The 15,414-nt window shown below is 43.0% G+C and overlaps 1 protein-coding gene across 5 annotated transcripts in view; it reads right to left on the reverse strand.

Annotated features, from left to right (window-relative positions):
• DYRK1A (dual specificity tyrosine phosphorylation regulated kinase 1A) overlaps window positions 1–15,414 on the reverse strand; it is a 133,377-nt gene that overhangs the window by 31,535 nt on the left and 86,428 nt on the right. For 4 of the 5 annotated variants that reach the window (XM_073360893.1, XM_073360901.1, XM_073360912.1 and 1 more), the window contains one exon: window positions 6,056–6,255. In XM_073360893.1, coding sequence (XP_073216994.1) covers window positions 6,056–6,255 — 200 coding nt within the window. Of the gene's footprint in view, window positions 1–6,055; window positions 6,256–15,414 lie in introns of those variants that run through there. The other variant, XM_073360918.1, reaches the window with a different exon arrangement.

A 15,414-nucleotide genomic window follows, 5' to 3' on the forward strand; every position in this document is an offset into this window, starting at 1 on the left:
GGCTTGTTCAAGATATGGAAGGTTTAGGAATTTTGAGGAAAGTCTCTTGTCAGAGCAAAAGCACTTGAACTCACCAGCCAAGGCACTGAACCTGAACAGGAGCAAGTGGTGCAGTGCAGCAGTCTGGCCAGAAGATGGAGGTTGGAGTCTATAAAACTAAAAATTTTGTCCAATAATCTCAGCATGGCAAATAAACCGCTAGAGAAAGACCCTCACTCACACTGTGTACAAATACAGTCACTGAAACAACAAAGCAAAAACAAAACAAAAAACACAAAAAAAACCACACCACCACTTTTTTGGTGTGTAGGTCTTGCAAGAGAGTATTACAGAACATCTGGTTGAACTAAGAAATCATACCCAAGGCGGCTTCCTCCCTTTGGGTAACATGCGACCCTGAGGCTGCTATGTACGGTAGCACCAAAACAATAAACTGGATCTTTGATCTGTCATTGGAAACCATTACTGTGTGCGGCAGGGCTGGTAAATTGGTACATAGTATCCTGTTACTGATGGTGATGTGTGAGGAGAAAACCCGCTGGGAGAGGCAGAATGCCTATTTCCCAGGGAGTTATGCTCCTTACATCTGCTGAAGTACACCTCTGTCTTCCTACTGATCTTGATGGCAATCAGATCGATCTACGGGGTTCCTTATGTTTGACATATTACAGTAAGCATCTTACAACTGAGTTCCCACCTCTCATGGACATACCTGTTGCCTGCCTGGCCAGTCTACAGTGTCATTTTGATCCCCTGCTATTTGTGGGTGACATCTTTCAAAATGCTTTTTCTGGCCAGGTCATAAGCATGAGCAGCTTCTTAACCATGCCCTTGCTATTCGTACCTCCTTGACAATGTGTGTATGTGCCCAGGATAACAATATTGGACTATCTAAATGGGCTCATTAAGTCCATGATTATTATTTGTATCACTGTGGAACATAGCAGTCTTAGTCATAGGCAGGACCCCATTGTACTCAGCATTGTACAAACAGAGCAAAAGACAAAGCCTGCCCCAAGGAGCTTACAAAATTATAAGACAAGACAACAGACGCGGAAGTACAAGGAAACAATTACACAGTTTGGTCAGCATGATGGGCAGTGGTATCAGCAGGCTAGCCACTGTCAAGCTTTTTTGTAGGCAACATGGGTAGAGTTTTGAGAAAGGTTTTAAAGGAGAATAATGAGTTAGTTTTGAGAATGCTTATTGGGAGCTCCTCCCAAGCATGAAGGGCAGCATGGGAGAAAGCACAGAAGTGCTTGTTTGAAAACCTGACAAGTGGGCAATGCAGACTGGCATCATGTGCCAATTGGAGCTAGAAGTTGGCATCTCAATAGAAAATGAGAGATAAGAAGTAGGGTGGGGATAGGGAATGAAGGGCCTTGAAAGTGAAGACAGGTAGCTTACATTTGATTCAATCCTGAAGAGGGAGCCAATGGAGGGATGCAGATGGGGCAACATGGTCAAAGCAAAGGAATAGGAAAATGATCTTTGCAGCAGCATTCTCAATTCTCAGAAGGATAAGACTGCATTTGTCAAGGCTAGACAAAAGGATGTTACAGTGATCAAAATGTGAGAAGACAGAAGCCTGGATGAGAACTTAAACTGCAGTTGGATAGGAAAAGCCATATCTCAGAGATTTTATGCAGAAAGAATCTGCAAAACTTTAGCCTTAGTGTGAGGACCTAAAGAGGTCCAAGTCAAAGATAACACCCAGGTTACAGGCCCGAGTGTCAGGCAGGATGGTGGTGTTGTCTGCAGTGATCAAGAAAGGAGGTAGTAGGGAAGACCTGGACAGAAAAATTACAAGTTCTATTTTAGCCAAGTTTTTAGAGAGAGCGAGAGCGCGAGAGCGTGTGTGTGTGTGAGAGAGAGAGAGAGAGAGACTTTAGTCTGGACAGAAGATGACAGGTCTGGAGTAGAGAGTCATCAACTCAGAGTTGATAGCTGAATTTGTGTTTTAGGATGAGATTACTTAGAGAGGCTATACAGGGAAAAGACAAGGGGACCAAGGACAGATCCCTGTGGAACGCACTGATAAAACTAGATGGTGATAAGGAGGATCCTCCGAAGGATATCCAGAAGGAGAGATTAGAGATGAGGGGGAATTAGGAGAGGACAGTCACAAAAAGACAAGGGAGGAAAAGATTTCAAGAAGTGTACAACTGACTGTGTTGAAAGCGGCTGACAGGTAAAGGAGGATAAGGATCTAATACTGATTCTGAGCTTTGGCTAGGTAGAGGTCATTACAGCCTTTAATGAGAGCCATTTCAGTGGAATACAAGGGGTGAAAGCCAGATTGGAGTGGATCTTAAATAGAATTAGAGGAGGGGAACTCCAGGCTGTGTGTTAGTGGAGCAAGGTGAGTCTTAAGCCTTAATTTTGAGGTGGCTGATTTACGAGCTCTTCTCCCTTGTGGACCATTTCCCTTGAGCCACAGCCTCTCTTAGTTGGCTTCCCTATCCTAACAAGCTTCCAGTCTTAATCAGCCAATTATCAGGGACAACCGAGGGAGCAACCCTTCTGATTTGTGTTGTCTAGCCACAACCTTAGAGCCATTCTGAATGCAGAGAGCAGTTGATGATATAGCCTGGAGTTCTTTGATTCTGCTCAGTTTGAAAACAGAAAACATGGTAGCATGCTTATTTGGAAGTCGGTCCAGGGAACTATTGTCAAGCATGCTGCCATAGACTCCAGCACCCATACGTAATCCCAGGAGAACACTACCTGCAGTTGCAACAGGGCTGGCAACTGGTATTGCTGCTTCCGACACCTGCCCTGAATTAAGGTTTTATCTGCTTGTATGTTAACTGGGCTCACAGACAGGCCAGCTGCTGACACTGTGACAGGAAACCCCCTGTTGATGATCCTACCTTGGCTCTACATATTGGAGCCTGATTTGGGTCAGAGGAAATTCATCGCAGTCACAGTACATATCTAGGTCCTATTTTGGGAGAGTTTGATATTGCCGGAAATGCTCCAAATATTGTGTAAAATAGGATTAATCGATATAATGCCAAATTTGGATGTATAGACAGGCATCTTGAAGATCCAGGGAACAGGCAAATTCCTGAATTGACTGACCAAATCCCTAATTTGAGATTTGATCTTTCTCTAACCCTGAAATGAAGAATTTATTTTCATAGATACACAAATTAAGACCAGACGGAATGATTATGATAATCTAGTCTGACCTCCTGTATAACACAGGACATAAAACTTCCCTGAATTAATTCCTGTTTGAACTAAAGCATATCTTTTAGAAAAACATGCAATTTTGACTTTAAAATTTCCAGTGATGGAGAATCCACCACATCCCTTGGTAAACTGTTCCAGTGCTTAATTACCCTTACTGTTAAACGTTTGCCTTATTTTAGTCTGAATTTGTCTAGCTACAGCTTCCAGTCATTTTTATTTGTAATACTTTTATCTGCTAGGCTGAAGAGCTCTTTAGCATCAAATTTTTGTTTGCTATGTAGGTAGTTATGGACTGTGATCAAGTCACCCTTTAACTTTCTCTATGTTCAGATAGGCTGAAAGAGCTCAACCTGTTTATCATTATAATGGATATTTTCCAATCCTTTAATCATTCCATGGCTACCCTCTGAGCGATCTCCAATTTATCAATATCTTTCTTGAACTCTACACCCCAGAAAGGGGCACACTATCCCAACAGCAGTCACACTAGTGCCAAACACAGGTCCAGAACTGGGCACAGTCCATTGCTAGTCTTGGGAAATGTGAAGTACATTTAATAGGTCCCCTGTTCCCACTAAATTCTAGGAAACTGGAATGATTTTGGGGATTTGCTACAAATTCTGCAGGGTGTCTACGGTCTTGTACATCCTGCCTCTTTTTGGTGCTGAAGTAATTAAGTAAAAAAAGCTTTTGGAGTGGGTCTCTCCTCAAAAGTCTCAGGGTACTGCATGCAATACCCAATGATCCGAAGTGGTGTTAACCTCTGCATTTAGGAAGTGGCAAAGATGCGGTATGCGTCTGCATACCTTCATGCTGATTGCCTGGGGCTCCTAATTACTTTTGTACCCACAGAGAAGCGCACAGATTTTTTTCCTCAAAAAGAAGCCTGCCAAATTCTTTTCCCTGGTTGATGGGGGTAGGTTTAGAGAGGCAAGAGCCGGCCAAGATTGAGATTTGTACCAGTGTCTGCAGGTGGTGTACTGTGGGAAGACTCTGTTTTTCCTACAGCTTCTGAAGCTCTTTGCCAAGCAGGATTGCTGTCCTAAAGGGTAGAGGAGCTAGGCTGGCCTTGGCTATCTGATCAGTTGACCACTACTTCAGCCCTCGGGGACCTCTTTACTGTTATGAACATCACCCTGGCTACTAAGGTGGTCCTGGTTAAGCTGTATGTCGCATCTGCCATGAAAAACACTGCAGCTTCCAACAAGGGCAGCATTTCAGCCATCACCATCTATTTATCCTTAGCATTAGAGAACATGAAAAATCTGTGCATTCACCAAACATTACCCTAGAAGAATAAATCACATACAGGGTCCCCTGCAGGGTTCCTGAGCTAAATGCTCCTTTAAAAGCAGATTTGACCTCTCTCTTAAGCAACTGTTTTAAACGGAAAACACGCCTTCTGATAGGTACTATCACCCCTTTTGCCACTCTTGAGGTGGCTATATCCACTGATGGACAGTCAGATCTTGGCTTTTTTCCTCTGTTGGCAGATATAGGATCTTCACAAGCCTGCCTGCAGGCAACTTCTTAACGGAGATTTCTACTCTTGAGCCATCATGTCTTGTTTTTAACATATGGAGTTTTCTGGGACCTATATGAACTAGGTAGGATGGGATTGCTTGGTATCAGATCACCTGGCTCTTCCATTTCCAATTTTCAGGAGCTGAGCAATCCTGGAAAGTAAGTCTGATAAGTCCTTTCACTTGAACAGCCTGAACTTCCCTCTCCCCCCTACATGCCAGAGAATCCTGCATCTCTTAGGGCTGATCTTGATCACACTCATCTTCTCTAATCTCTTTCTTCTCCTCTTCTTCTGTGGTCCCTTCCCTCATCTTGCTTTTCCACACAGCAACACACTTGGGGAGTCCTGGTAAAGCTCTCATGATAGTATTGCAGCACATCCAAGGTGGCTTAGATGGGGATGGGATGATTTGCACCAGGGCGCAGCAGCAGCATTCCCTCCTCTTATGTTGGGCTCATTTTACTATCCTGTATGCTTTGAAGGCAAAATTTAAAGACTTCCTAAATCCAAAATCAGTCAGTCAATCTGGGTGTAAGCAGGGAGCAGGTGCTAAACAGCCCCCTTTAAGCAGGCGGTCAGCTTCCTTGCTGCTTTCAAGAAGGGGGGAACTACAGAGGAATACTCTCAGGAAGAGCAAGGGGGTAATCTAGCCCTCATACGTGGGGAGCTGCTGCCATAGTCCAATGACACTAGGGAAGGTATGTCAGCCAGATAGTAAGTACCCAGCTGGAGTCCTCCTACTCCCCAAGTATGCTCACTTCATCTATGCAAGATAAAAGCTAATATATGAGAATGCAGAACTCTGACGTGGGAGAGGAGCAGTGAAAGAGTCCCAGTGATAGTATAAATTTGTATTATTGTTTTGAAATCAAGATCTTTATAAAGTTCTGTATAATAACTTTACAATCCAAAGTTACCTATAAAATTCTCCCTCTTTATAAAAATAAAGCAGTCAAACTTGGACTTCAATTTACATTTTTCATGATTAACATTAGATTAATCTTCAATTGCCATAAATTCCCCTCAGATTACTTTACTTCCTTTCCACGTCAAGAATGGTTAGAATAGAATATTTCCTTTTACAAATAAGGCAAGTATTTATTTAGCTGCCAAAGGATTGTCTCTTGAAGCCTCTTACAAAGGAGCAATAGTATTTCTCAATTTTTAAAAATATCAAAAGTTTTGATCTAGATGCATTAGATGTGAACCTTGTAATCACAGAGGTTTCTATTTTAAACAAAGTTATGGGTAAAGTGTCCCAAAATATTTAAATATTTAGGGAAGAAAGCACGTATCTCAAAACAGAAAAGCCTCTCTCCTGATATCACATACCTGGTTGGTTAGAGGTTGTTGAATCTGGTCAGTGTAGGATAAGGCAGAAACCTGTTGGTCATTTATGTTCTGCTGCCGACGATCGCTGTACTGTTGATGTGAATGGGACATCTGTCCAGCCATCTGAAGGCCAGCAGCATGGAATGAAAATGACGGTGCAAGCCGAACAGATGAAGGTTTGCATGCTGAAGTCTCTCCTCCTAGAAAAACAATTCAAGATTTTAGTGTAATGTTTACATCCTCATGGTATTTGCACCAGTTGACCTCCATTTCCAAGGCCATAAAATAAATAATACCAGATAAAACAATACTTTGCACATATACAGCAGCATTAATCCAGAGATCTTAAAGTGCACAAAGGTGAGTAAAAAGTATTATTACACCCCATTTTACAAATGGGAAAGTTGTGGCACAGAGATGCATTGAAGTGACAAACTAAAAAATGTGTTAGAAAAATTGTTTACCTCCCACTTTTACAAGTAACATCTACCATTATAACTGAAAAGAGATAAGAAGAAAATATAGTTGTGTGGTTTCTCTATTTAATGCCATGAGAGATCTTTCTATACGATCAATTTCATCATTTCAATTCTCCTGGATCGTGAGAGTCTTTCACACAGCAGAAAGGGACAAAACATAAATGTAAACAAATGGAAAATATTGCAGAATCATAACAAAAGAATAGACATTCAGGTGGAATTAGAGCTGTTCCATATCAAGCAGAGGGGAGAAGTGAAAACAGGCTTCATACGTTCTAGGTGACTGTCTTAACTAACTGGGCTAAAAATTAAAAGTAGGGCACAAAAACTTCCCCCATTTCATGAATTTAGTCCTTTAAAAATGCCTGAAAACAAAACATTTTGAGATGAAGTGTTCTAAAACTGACTTCTTTGATTTGCCTAATTTTTTTCTGAATTTTTGTTTTTGGGTCAACCTGAAAGATTTTTATTTTTTAAACTACCAGCAAATCAAAAATCTATTTTTGCCCAGCTCTAGGCAGAATACTTGGAAAACAATTTTTTAAAACTAAACTAGTTTTAAGCAGAAGCGATAACAGATGAGGTACTGGTGGGTTCTGACATATTACTGCTATGTTCAACTTGCTAAAAAGCAGGTTTAATTGACAAGGTTAAATGGGTCCAGTTGCTGAACCCTTCTCTATACCAGCTCTCCTACGGATGCTGATCTAGTGGTAACACCACTGAGATTTTTTTTCTCCCCTACAATTTCCTAATGTAGGCAAGTCTTCAATTCTGAACACTAGACCACAACTCTTTCCAAGATAAGACACTTCAAGAATTTTAATGAACAATTTTTTTTAACAGGCTGATACTGGAAAGCTGTCTCTGTTAAAACAAGGTTTCCTCATGTTGAATATTTATTTTTTTTTAAATTATAGACATCGCCGCCACAACCTAGTGCTTCAAAAGTCTATGACTACGACAAAGGAGACACCCCAAAGGGAACTTTTCAAATTATGCTGACACACAACACTTGGGAAAGTAGGAAATTTTTAATTTCAGAGTCATTTAAACAATAGTTATAAAATGTCTTGGACACTGTTTAAAATAGAGGATAACTTCAGAGCCCTGTGTATGCTGCAACACAATGGACTAAATTCTGCAGCAATAACCCATAAATTCTTTAAAAGCATTAATTTATTCCACCACCATTTTTTATGTACTGAAATATCTAAAATGCAATTTAAGGTCCGTTTAGAGGCCTATCCCATACATTAAAATACCTAAATAATGAAAGGACTGCCCATATCATATCCGTGCAGTCTACCCCATCCCCGACATCAGAAAAGAGACAGAAGATGGTTTTGAAGTGTGCCCACAATGTTAACAAACTTGGACTCTGGCAGACCAAAGTGGGAAGCAAGTTCCAAAACAAAGGCCCTCTGAGCAGGATTCCTCTCATTTATACTGAGACAGCTTCAGCTTGAGTACCTCTGATCTCAATTGTGGCTGAATACTCACAGAGAGAAGAGTACTGTAACCCTTAACTCCCATTCACAGACACCCTCACCTATGATTCGTAATTAAAAATACCAATAAAATATGTCAGTGATTATTTTCAAAGATGGGAATTTTTGTTATGATCTCCAAGGAGGCCAGCTACAATCCCCAGGCCTCTGCTCCCAAGATGTTGTCCAGGCGCCTTGACAAAAGTAACTCTTTCCTTTAAGCATTCCAGGGAAGAGGATAACTTGTATACAGATTCAGCAGCTCATTTCCCTGGGGCCTCAGCCACTCTGCTTTTCTACAGACAGCCTAGTTCACCAATCTGCATTTCTGGATCCATATTCCCTGACTACAAGCTGGACTCTAGCCCTAACTCTCTGATCCCTGTTGCACAGCTCCACCAGGAAGCATGCACTACAACCCAAATTTATTACCTTTTAGGCAGGAAAAACTGAAGTGCAAGAGGCAACTGCAGGGCAGGGAGAAAGAGACATATAAAGGCTGGATGTTTTGTTGCATCAAAATGAAAAATTCTGTGGCCAAAATGCAGAGTTCTAGAACACCTTGAAAAATGCCAATTTTCCCAGGCATCATGGAGTCCACAGAGCCCTAACTGGGTTCACTCCTTTTAAGAGCTACTGTTTCAGGTACTCTGCAGAGGTCCTTTCATTGGTTTCTACTCTGCTCAAGATTTTATCTTAAAAACACTTTTTAGTTTCTGTCTTCCAGGGTTGAACAGAATTTTATTTAAAAAATAAAGCTTACAATTTAAATATTTAAATAAATAAAAAATAAATGGGTGGGTCTCTCTCTCTACCATCCTCACAGATGTAAAGGCAACCAGAAAGGATGTTTTCATTGAAAAGTAACAGGGAACAGACTGCCATCAGCTCAAACAGAGGCCCAATCAGGGCCAAAAGTACTAAGTTAAGGTCCCATGGTGGGACTGGGTTTTTTTTTAAACAGCTGGAAACACCTTAGGCCAGGCTCTTCAAAATCTGATTACAATTGGATAAGAAAAGACACTGTGACCTTCTATAGGCGGATGGTGTGCATAAAAAACTACCAGATGGACTGTTTCTCAGCTCAGTGAAAGGTTACTCTGCTTCAAGCCCAGAAAGTAGTCTAAAATCTCCAGCACCAAAGTTTCTTGTGGAATCAGGGACTTCTGATGACACCCACAAGAAAACCTTGTCCATTTCACCAGGTGAGCACCTCAAAGAGACTTTCTACTGTTCACTAAAATATTCTGAACAGGTAAAGAGCACAAATGCTCTACTTCCAACATCCATCCAGCAGCCTAACTGTGAGATCAAGGGAATTCAGATCTGGGTACAGAATCTTCTCTTCATCCTGCAACAGCAGATCCAGAAGCAGATGCAAGGTCCTTGGTTGGCAGATTGACAGGTTCAGGCTGCTTGGGAACCAAAACTGCCTCAACCACAAGAGAGCCATCCATATAGTTTGGCCAAGTACCTTCTTCTCTTGCAGAGCACTCTGGAAATCAATGGAACTGGCAATTAAGTACACACCAAACCATTAGATTAAAAAGGCATCAGACAAGGATCCTGGGCTTATGTCCCCTGTTGAGCTAAAAACCTGACACACTAAGATTTGCAGCACACCTACATGGTTAAACAAAACCAGGTTCCAGTGGATCTAGAGGTAAAATAACTTCCAGAGAAGACCAGTAACAGAATACTTCATTAGTAGTCTCCACCCACTTAAACCAAGCAGTATCTCACTCAAGCTTCATTATAGATGACAGCTGCAGTAATCACACAGACATACAGATTTCTCAGATGGCCAAGTTTCATTACATTTAGGGCATTATTTGTTAAATAACTAAAATACAACATGGAAGCCAAAAGAAAACTAATCGACTGAGCAGCAGTGTTGCTGTATGTACGCTTATTGTGAAGCGCCATTTAATAGGTGGGCAACTACATTCTGTATCAACTTCTGGACTGTTTCAGGTTGGAGGCAGCCCAAATTAACCAGGCTATTCACCAGCTGGAACAATTCCACATAAAAATGTGCAAGGTTTGTGTGCTTGGTTCCACAGATCAATTCCACCATGCAAACCTTTTCCATGAGAGGCCAGCACATCAATGTCAAACACTCAGAATTTTAACAACTGGAATACAAGGCCTGTTGAAAAATCTGGAAACCAACTGTTCCTAACTTTACCAATTCCTGCTGTCACTGGGATGGAGACACAGAGAAACTGAGAGAAAGTCAGGCTTCTGCTGATGAATACAAGGTCAGCCATCAACAAAAACAACCACCATTCAAAATCTGATCCTTAAAACCTGATCTTGCCTGCACCACAGACCTGGTTCAATGCCACTTCCAACCCTACTCTAGCACATCTAATCCTTATGTAGTCATTACAATATACTGAAAGCCAAGAAAGATCCAATGAGTTAGAAAGAATAAATAAGTAGGCAGAATAGCCATCCTAATCCCACTAACCTCAGATGCAGGGGACACTGCACTACAGAAACAGTAATATTTGAGTGCACCCATCTAATCTGTGAGGGAAAAAAAAAAAGCTAGGCCTCTTGGTGGTCTAGACTCTTCAGATGAAAATCCTGGAAACTTCCTGGAAAAACATAATAGATCCGCTGGCCAGGAGGGTTCTGGAACCTCAAGGGTGGTCATACTCAGCAACTTCAACTTCCATATAAGTAAACACCAGTATTAGTGTGTGATCTTTTAGTTTACGGGGGAACCACTGGATGCTTTCACACCATCCCCAACTCTCACACTTAGCCAAATACACTCGGGACCAATTTCCAGTATGGGAGAAATCACATTTACTTTTTTGGGCCAGCAACTGCCACATCCTAACGAAAATCAGGGCCTTTCCTTCATTTTACTAGGGAAGCAATCAAGGCTGGTTCATCCTTGAAAATATTTGATGATTCAATTTTCAACTCATCCTGGGAAAACAAGGCACCCACCTACAAAGTAAAGTTCCCAATAAGTACCATGACTTGACGACCATTACAGTTGACACTTTGGCCCCAAGCCACCATAGACCATCATAGCTCAGATGAACTGCTGTGGAAAAAATGTATAGGCAGAGGATTACAATGAAAGTAGTACAAAACTGGACCTGAATTCATCTGCCAATAGCACAAAAAACTGTTCACAGGACTACACCATCACAGTAAAGAAACTAAAGCATTCTTCTTTTCCACTATCACAGCACCAAAATCATGGCCAATGTAGCTGTTCCACATAGCAAACAAGCTCTGAGTCTTCTCCATTCCTCTGATCATCCTAGCAGCCCTGCTCTGCACCTGTTCAATTTGGCATTCACTTTTCTTGAAGAACGGAGAGCAGAATTGCACATAGTATTCCAGATCAGTTGTCACCAGTGCCTTGTATAATGGTAATAACTAAGGCTAAGGTTTTGTCATGGATATTTTTAATAAAAGTCAGGGACAGGTCATGGACTGCCATGAATTTTTCTTTATTACCTGTGACCTGTCCATGATAAAATGGGAAGGGACTGGGCAGCTGCGGGATGGCTGGGAGCTCTGGGGCCCCACCATATGGGGGGGCTCAGAGCTCCAGGGTTCCCCTGCCCTTTCCCCAGCGATAGGGAGCACTCTGGGAATTCCCCTGCCACCGCTGCAGTGGGGAGCTGCCAGGATCCCCGTGTCCTTCGCAGCAGCCGGGAGCTCTGGGGTACCCACCTGCCTATGGCGGCTGCAAGCTTGGGTGCCTGCTGCCTCAGGCGGTGGGGTACCTTACAGCTCCCTGCCACTGCAGGAGGCAGCAGGACCCTGCAGTTCCCAGCCGCCAGGGCTGAAGTCACGAATTCCGTGACTTCTGCGACCTTCATGACAAAACTGTAGCCTTACTACGAAGTAATAGCCTTAGTAATAACACTTCCCTAATTCTACTGGAAATACCACATCTGATGCATCCTAGGACTGTCTTAGCCTTTTTCACGGCCGCATCACATAGGCAGCTTATAGTCATCCCATGATTGACCAATGCACCCAGGTCTCTCGTTGTCCTCTGTCGCTTCCAACTGATCTGTCCCCAGCTTATAGCAAAAATTCTTGTTGTAAGCCCGTAAGTGCTTGACCTTGCACTCTGCATTATTAAATTTCATCCAATTTCTATTACATCAGTTTTCAAGGTCAAAATTTTTTTGTATGATATTCCAGTCCTCCTCCATACTGACAATACCTCCCAACTTTATGTCATCTGCAAACTTTATTAGCGCACACCCACTTTTTGTGCCACGGTCATGAAAGAAAATGTTAAATAAGATTGGGTCCCATGACCGATCCTTGAGAAATTGCGCTAGTAAGCTCTCTCCAGCCTGACAATTCTCCTTTCAGTATACCTATTGCAGTCTCTCCTTTAACCAGTGCCTTACCAATCTTTCGATTCTCGTATTAATCCCAACTAATAATTTCCCACGTGGAACTGTATCAAATGCTTTACTGAAATCCACGTAGATTAGATCTACTTGACCAAACTACATTACCCATTCCCAGAGTTTGGCTCCATTGCACTGGTGAATCTCAAGAAACTCTGGAAAAGATCAGAGCTACCATATGTGAAATAATTCAATAATTGTGCCGGCTGGGAAAAGCACCTAATAGAAACGATCAATGCCTTTCACTCGTAAAAGAAACCATCGCAGCCTTGTTTCAGAGAATCTCCCTGAAAAACTAACTTCACCTGATCGTCAGAAATTGAATACTTGATCCAGAAGACCATTCCAACTATGACCTTTTCTTCAACCTCAGACTCTCAGGCAAAAATCTGTGAGGAAGTGGCATGTGCTAACATCCTGGATGCCTCTCAGCTGGGCTTCAGACAAGGACACAGTATATGTGAAAGACCACTGAAAGACCCTGTCTTCATGATTATGGCTATATCTCCACAATTTGCATTATTAGATAGACAAGGCATAGGCAGCACAGCACTTCAATAACTCAAGTCATTTCTTTTCAGGACCAATAGTTGTAGCTGTAATTGCTCATCTAAACCATCATTTATCTTTTTCTGCAAAAGGTAAACGAGATCAATTAAATACAGTGAGAGCATAAGCTCCTCTTCCAATGACATGAGGCTTGCCAGCAAATCTCAGTTATATTGAAGGAACACCAGCTCAAACACCTCTGCTGATATTAACTGAAATAATATGTCACTGGTTCAGAGACACTATCTCAGCTACATCCCAAACCTTTCAAGGCTTATAAATCAAAACACAGCATCAGCCCACTGAAAGCCACTGCTGCTGCTTTTTCTAGAAACTACATGGGACACTTTTCTTTCTTTGAAAATATGCATCCAGTTTGACAAAGTTGGGTAAAGCATCTGTTATTTTTCTGCCTCATCACTGAGCCTGGATGATCTGGTACGGTCAGTGATTTTATTTTATTTTTTTTAAATTAAAGAAATGGGGAAAAAGGCCTGTTTTTCATCTCCATCCTACTAGCAAACTTTGCTCTTTCCTCCCATAAGATAACTTGATCATGGTAATCTGAGTATGTTACCTCCAGAGAGGATTATTGTAATTTGCTATATCTAAACTGATGTAAAAATAATGGACAGGCTCCAGCTGATACATAGAGGCGGCCCACCTCTTTAACAAGTTAAGACACTCTGAGTGCATCATTCCCTTTGCTCTGGTCCCTCAACTCTCTTCCAGTCTTCCACTGTCAGATCAAGGCCTTGGTCCTGATCTTTAAGGCCATTAATAGATCAGATCCTAGCTACTTAGAAGAATGCAAGAGCATCTACAAACTGCCATCCAAGATGCATTCCTCAGGGACAACAGAGATTATAACGTTCAGAACAAACCATGCAACTCAAAAGACAAGGCACCTTCAGTCTAGGGCAGGGTTGGGCAAACTATGGCCCATGGGCCGGATCAGGCCCCTCAGGGCTTTGGATCTGGCCCGTGGGATTGCCCCCCATGGGGGGAGGTGGGGAAAGAGCTCCATGCACTGCCCTTGCCTCCAGGCACCGCCCCCCGCAACTCCCATTGGCCGGAAACGGGGAACCTGGAGGCATGGCAAGGGCAGCGCGTGGAGCTGTGTGCACTCCACCCTCCCCCCAGGGGGATGTGGTGCTGGCCGCTTCCCAGAGAGACGCTGCATGGGGCCAGGGCAAGCATGCAGGGAGCCTGCCCTGGCCCCGGTGTGCACCGCTGCCACCCCAGAGCCACTTTAGATAAGCGGTGCTGAACCCCTCCTGCACCCCACCCCCTTTCCTGAGCCCCCTCATACATCCTGGACCCCTCCTTTGCCCCAATCCCTTGCCCTGAGCCCGTTCCTGCACACCGCACCCCCCCACACACACACCCCAACCCCCTCCCCCAGCATGCAATTTCCCACCCAAATGTGGCCCTTGGCCCAAAAAGTTTGTCCACCCCTGGTCTAGGGGATCCAGATGTGGAATGAACTTTCAGAAAAGATTATAATGATCCAGAGCTTGACCACTTTTAGGTCACCATGCATCATAACCCTCCTGATTAATTCTTGTTTTGATGGAAAAGCTTAAATTTATAACTATATCATCCTACAAATACAAGAAAAAAGAAAAGAATGAAGGAAAAGAAAGAACATTAGACTCCAACAAGACCATCAGATACCTCCGAATGCCAATCCAAGTAACCTGGGAAGTCCTCAGATTTTACAATGCACCAGTATAAAAACCCTAAAACTGATTTCACTAATTTGTTCTGGTCTGTCTTGAGATGCGTGAGGGGCTATGGCCTCAAAACAACTGAATGATGGTAGAAGTTCTCCACACTCAATGTTTTAAACTTGCACTTAATTTAATGGCTGAGTGGCTCCAAACCTATTCTGAGGATGAACTAAATTTTTTTCTCTTTGTGATAGACCCAGGCCAGTTGGGTACAGTAGAGTAGTCCTGTTGGTGTCCAGGAAGTGGGCAAGTAAAGCCCGCCCACTGCTAAAGGACCTCCCACCAGCCTAAGGGGAGGATCCACAGGTCCAGGAAACCAAATAATTCCGTGTGACACCTAATGAGATAACAGGATCGGGAGTGAGGTCACAGAGCTGAACAAAGGGAACCTGACGGGGACACCAAGCAGAAAACCCCGGACAGTGCCCACTGCTCCTCGAAGGTGTCAAGGGAGCCAGCGGATGCCGCCCAGATACGTGAATGGACTGAGAAGCGAAAATCGGCCCCACAGGCGAAGGAATCCCCCATTGGCCAACCTCCTCTCCCTGGTTTTGTTGATGGTCATTTTGGCCAGGGCTAGGAGAATGTTGACAAGGAGGTCCTGCGACTTTGTGAGGCCACGGATGGGGAGTGCGTAGATGAACAGGTGAGGGGAAAAGTGCAACCAAAAATATAACATGATGTCCAAGAGGAGTGGGAATAGGG

The sequence above is a fragment of the Lepidochelys kempii genome, chromosome 1, assembly GCF_965140265.1.
Source record: "Lepidochelys kempii isolate rLepKem1 chromosome 1, rLepKem1.hap2, whole genome shotgun sequence".
NCBI lineage: Eukaryota > Metazoa > Chordata > Testudines > Cheloniidae > Lepidochelys > Lepidochelys kempii.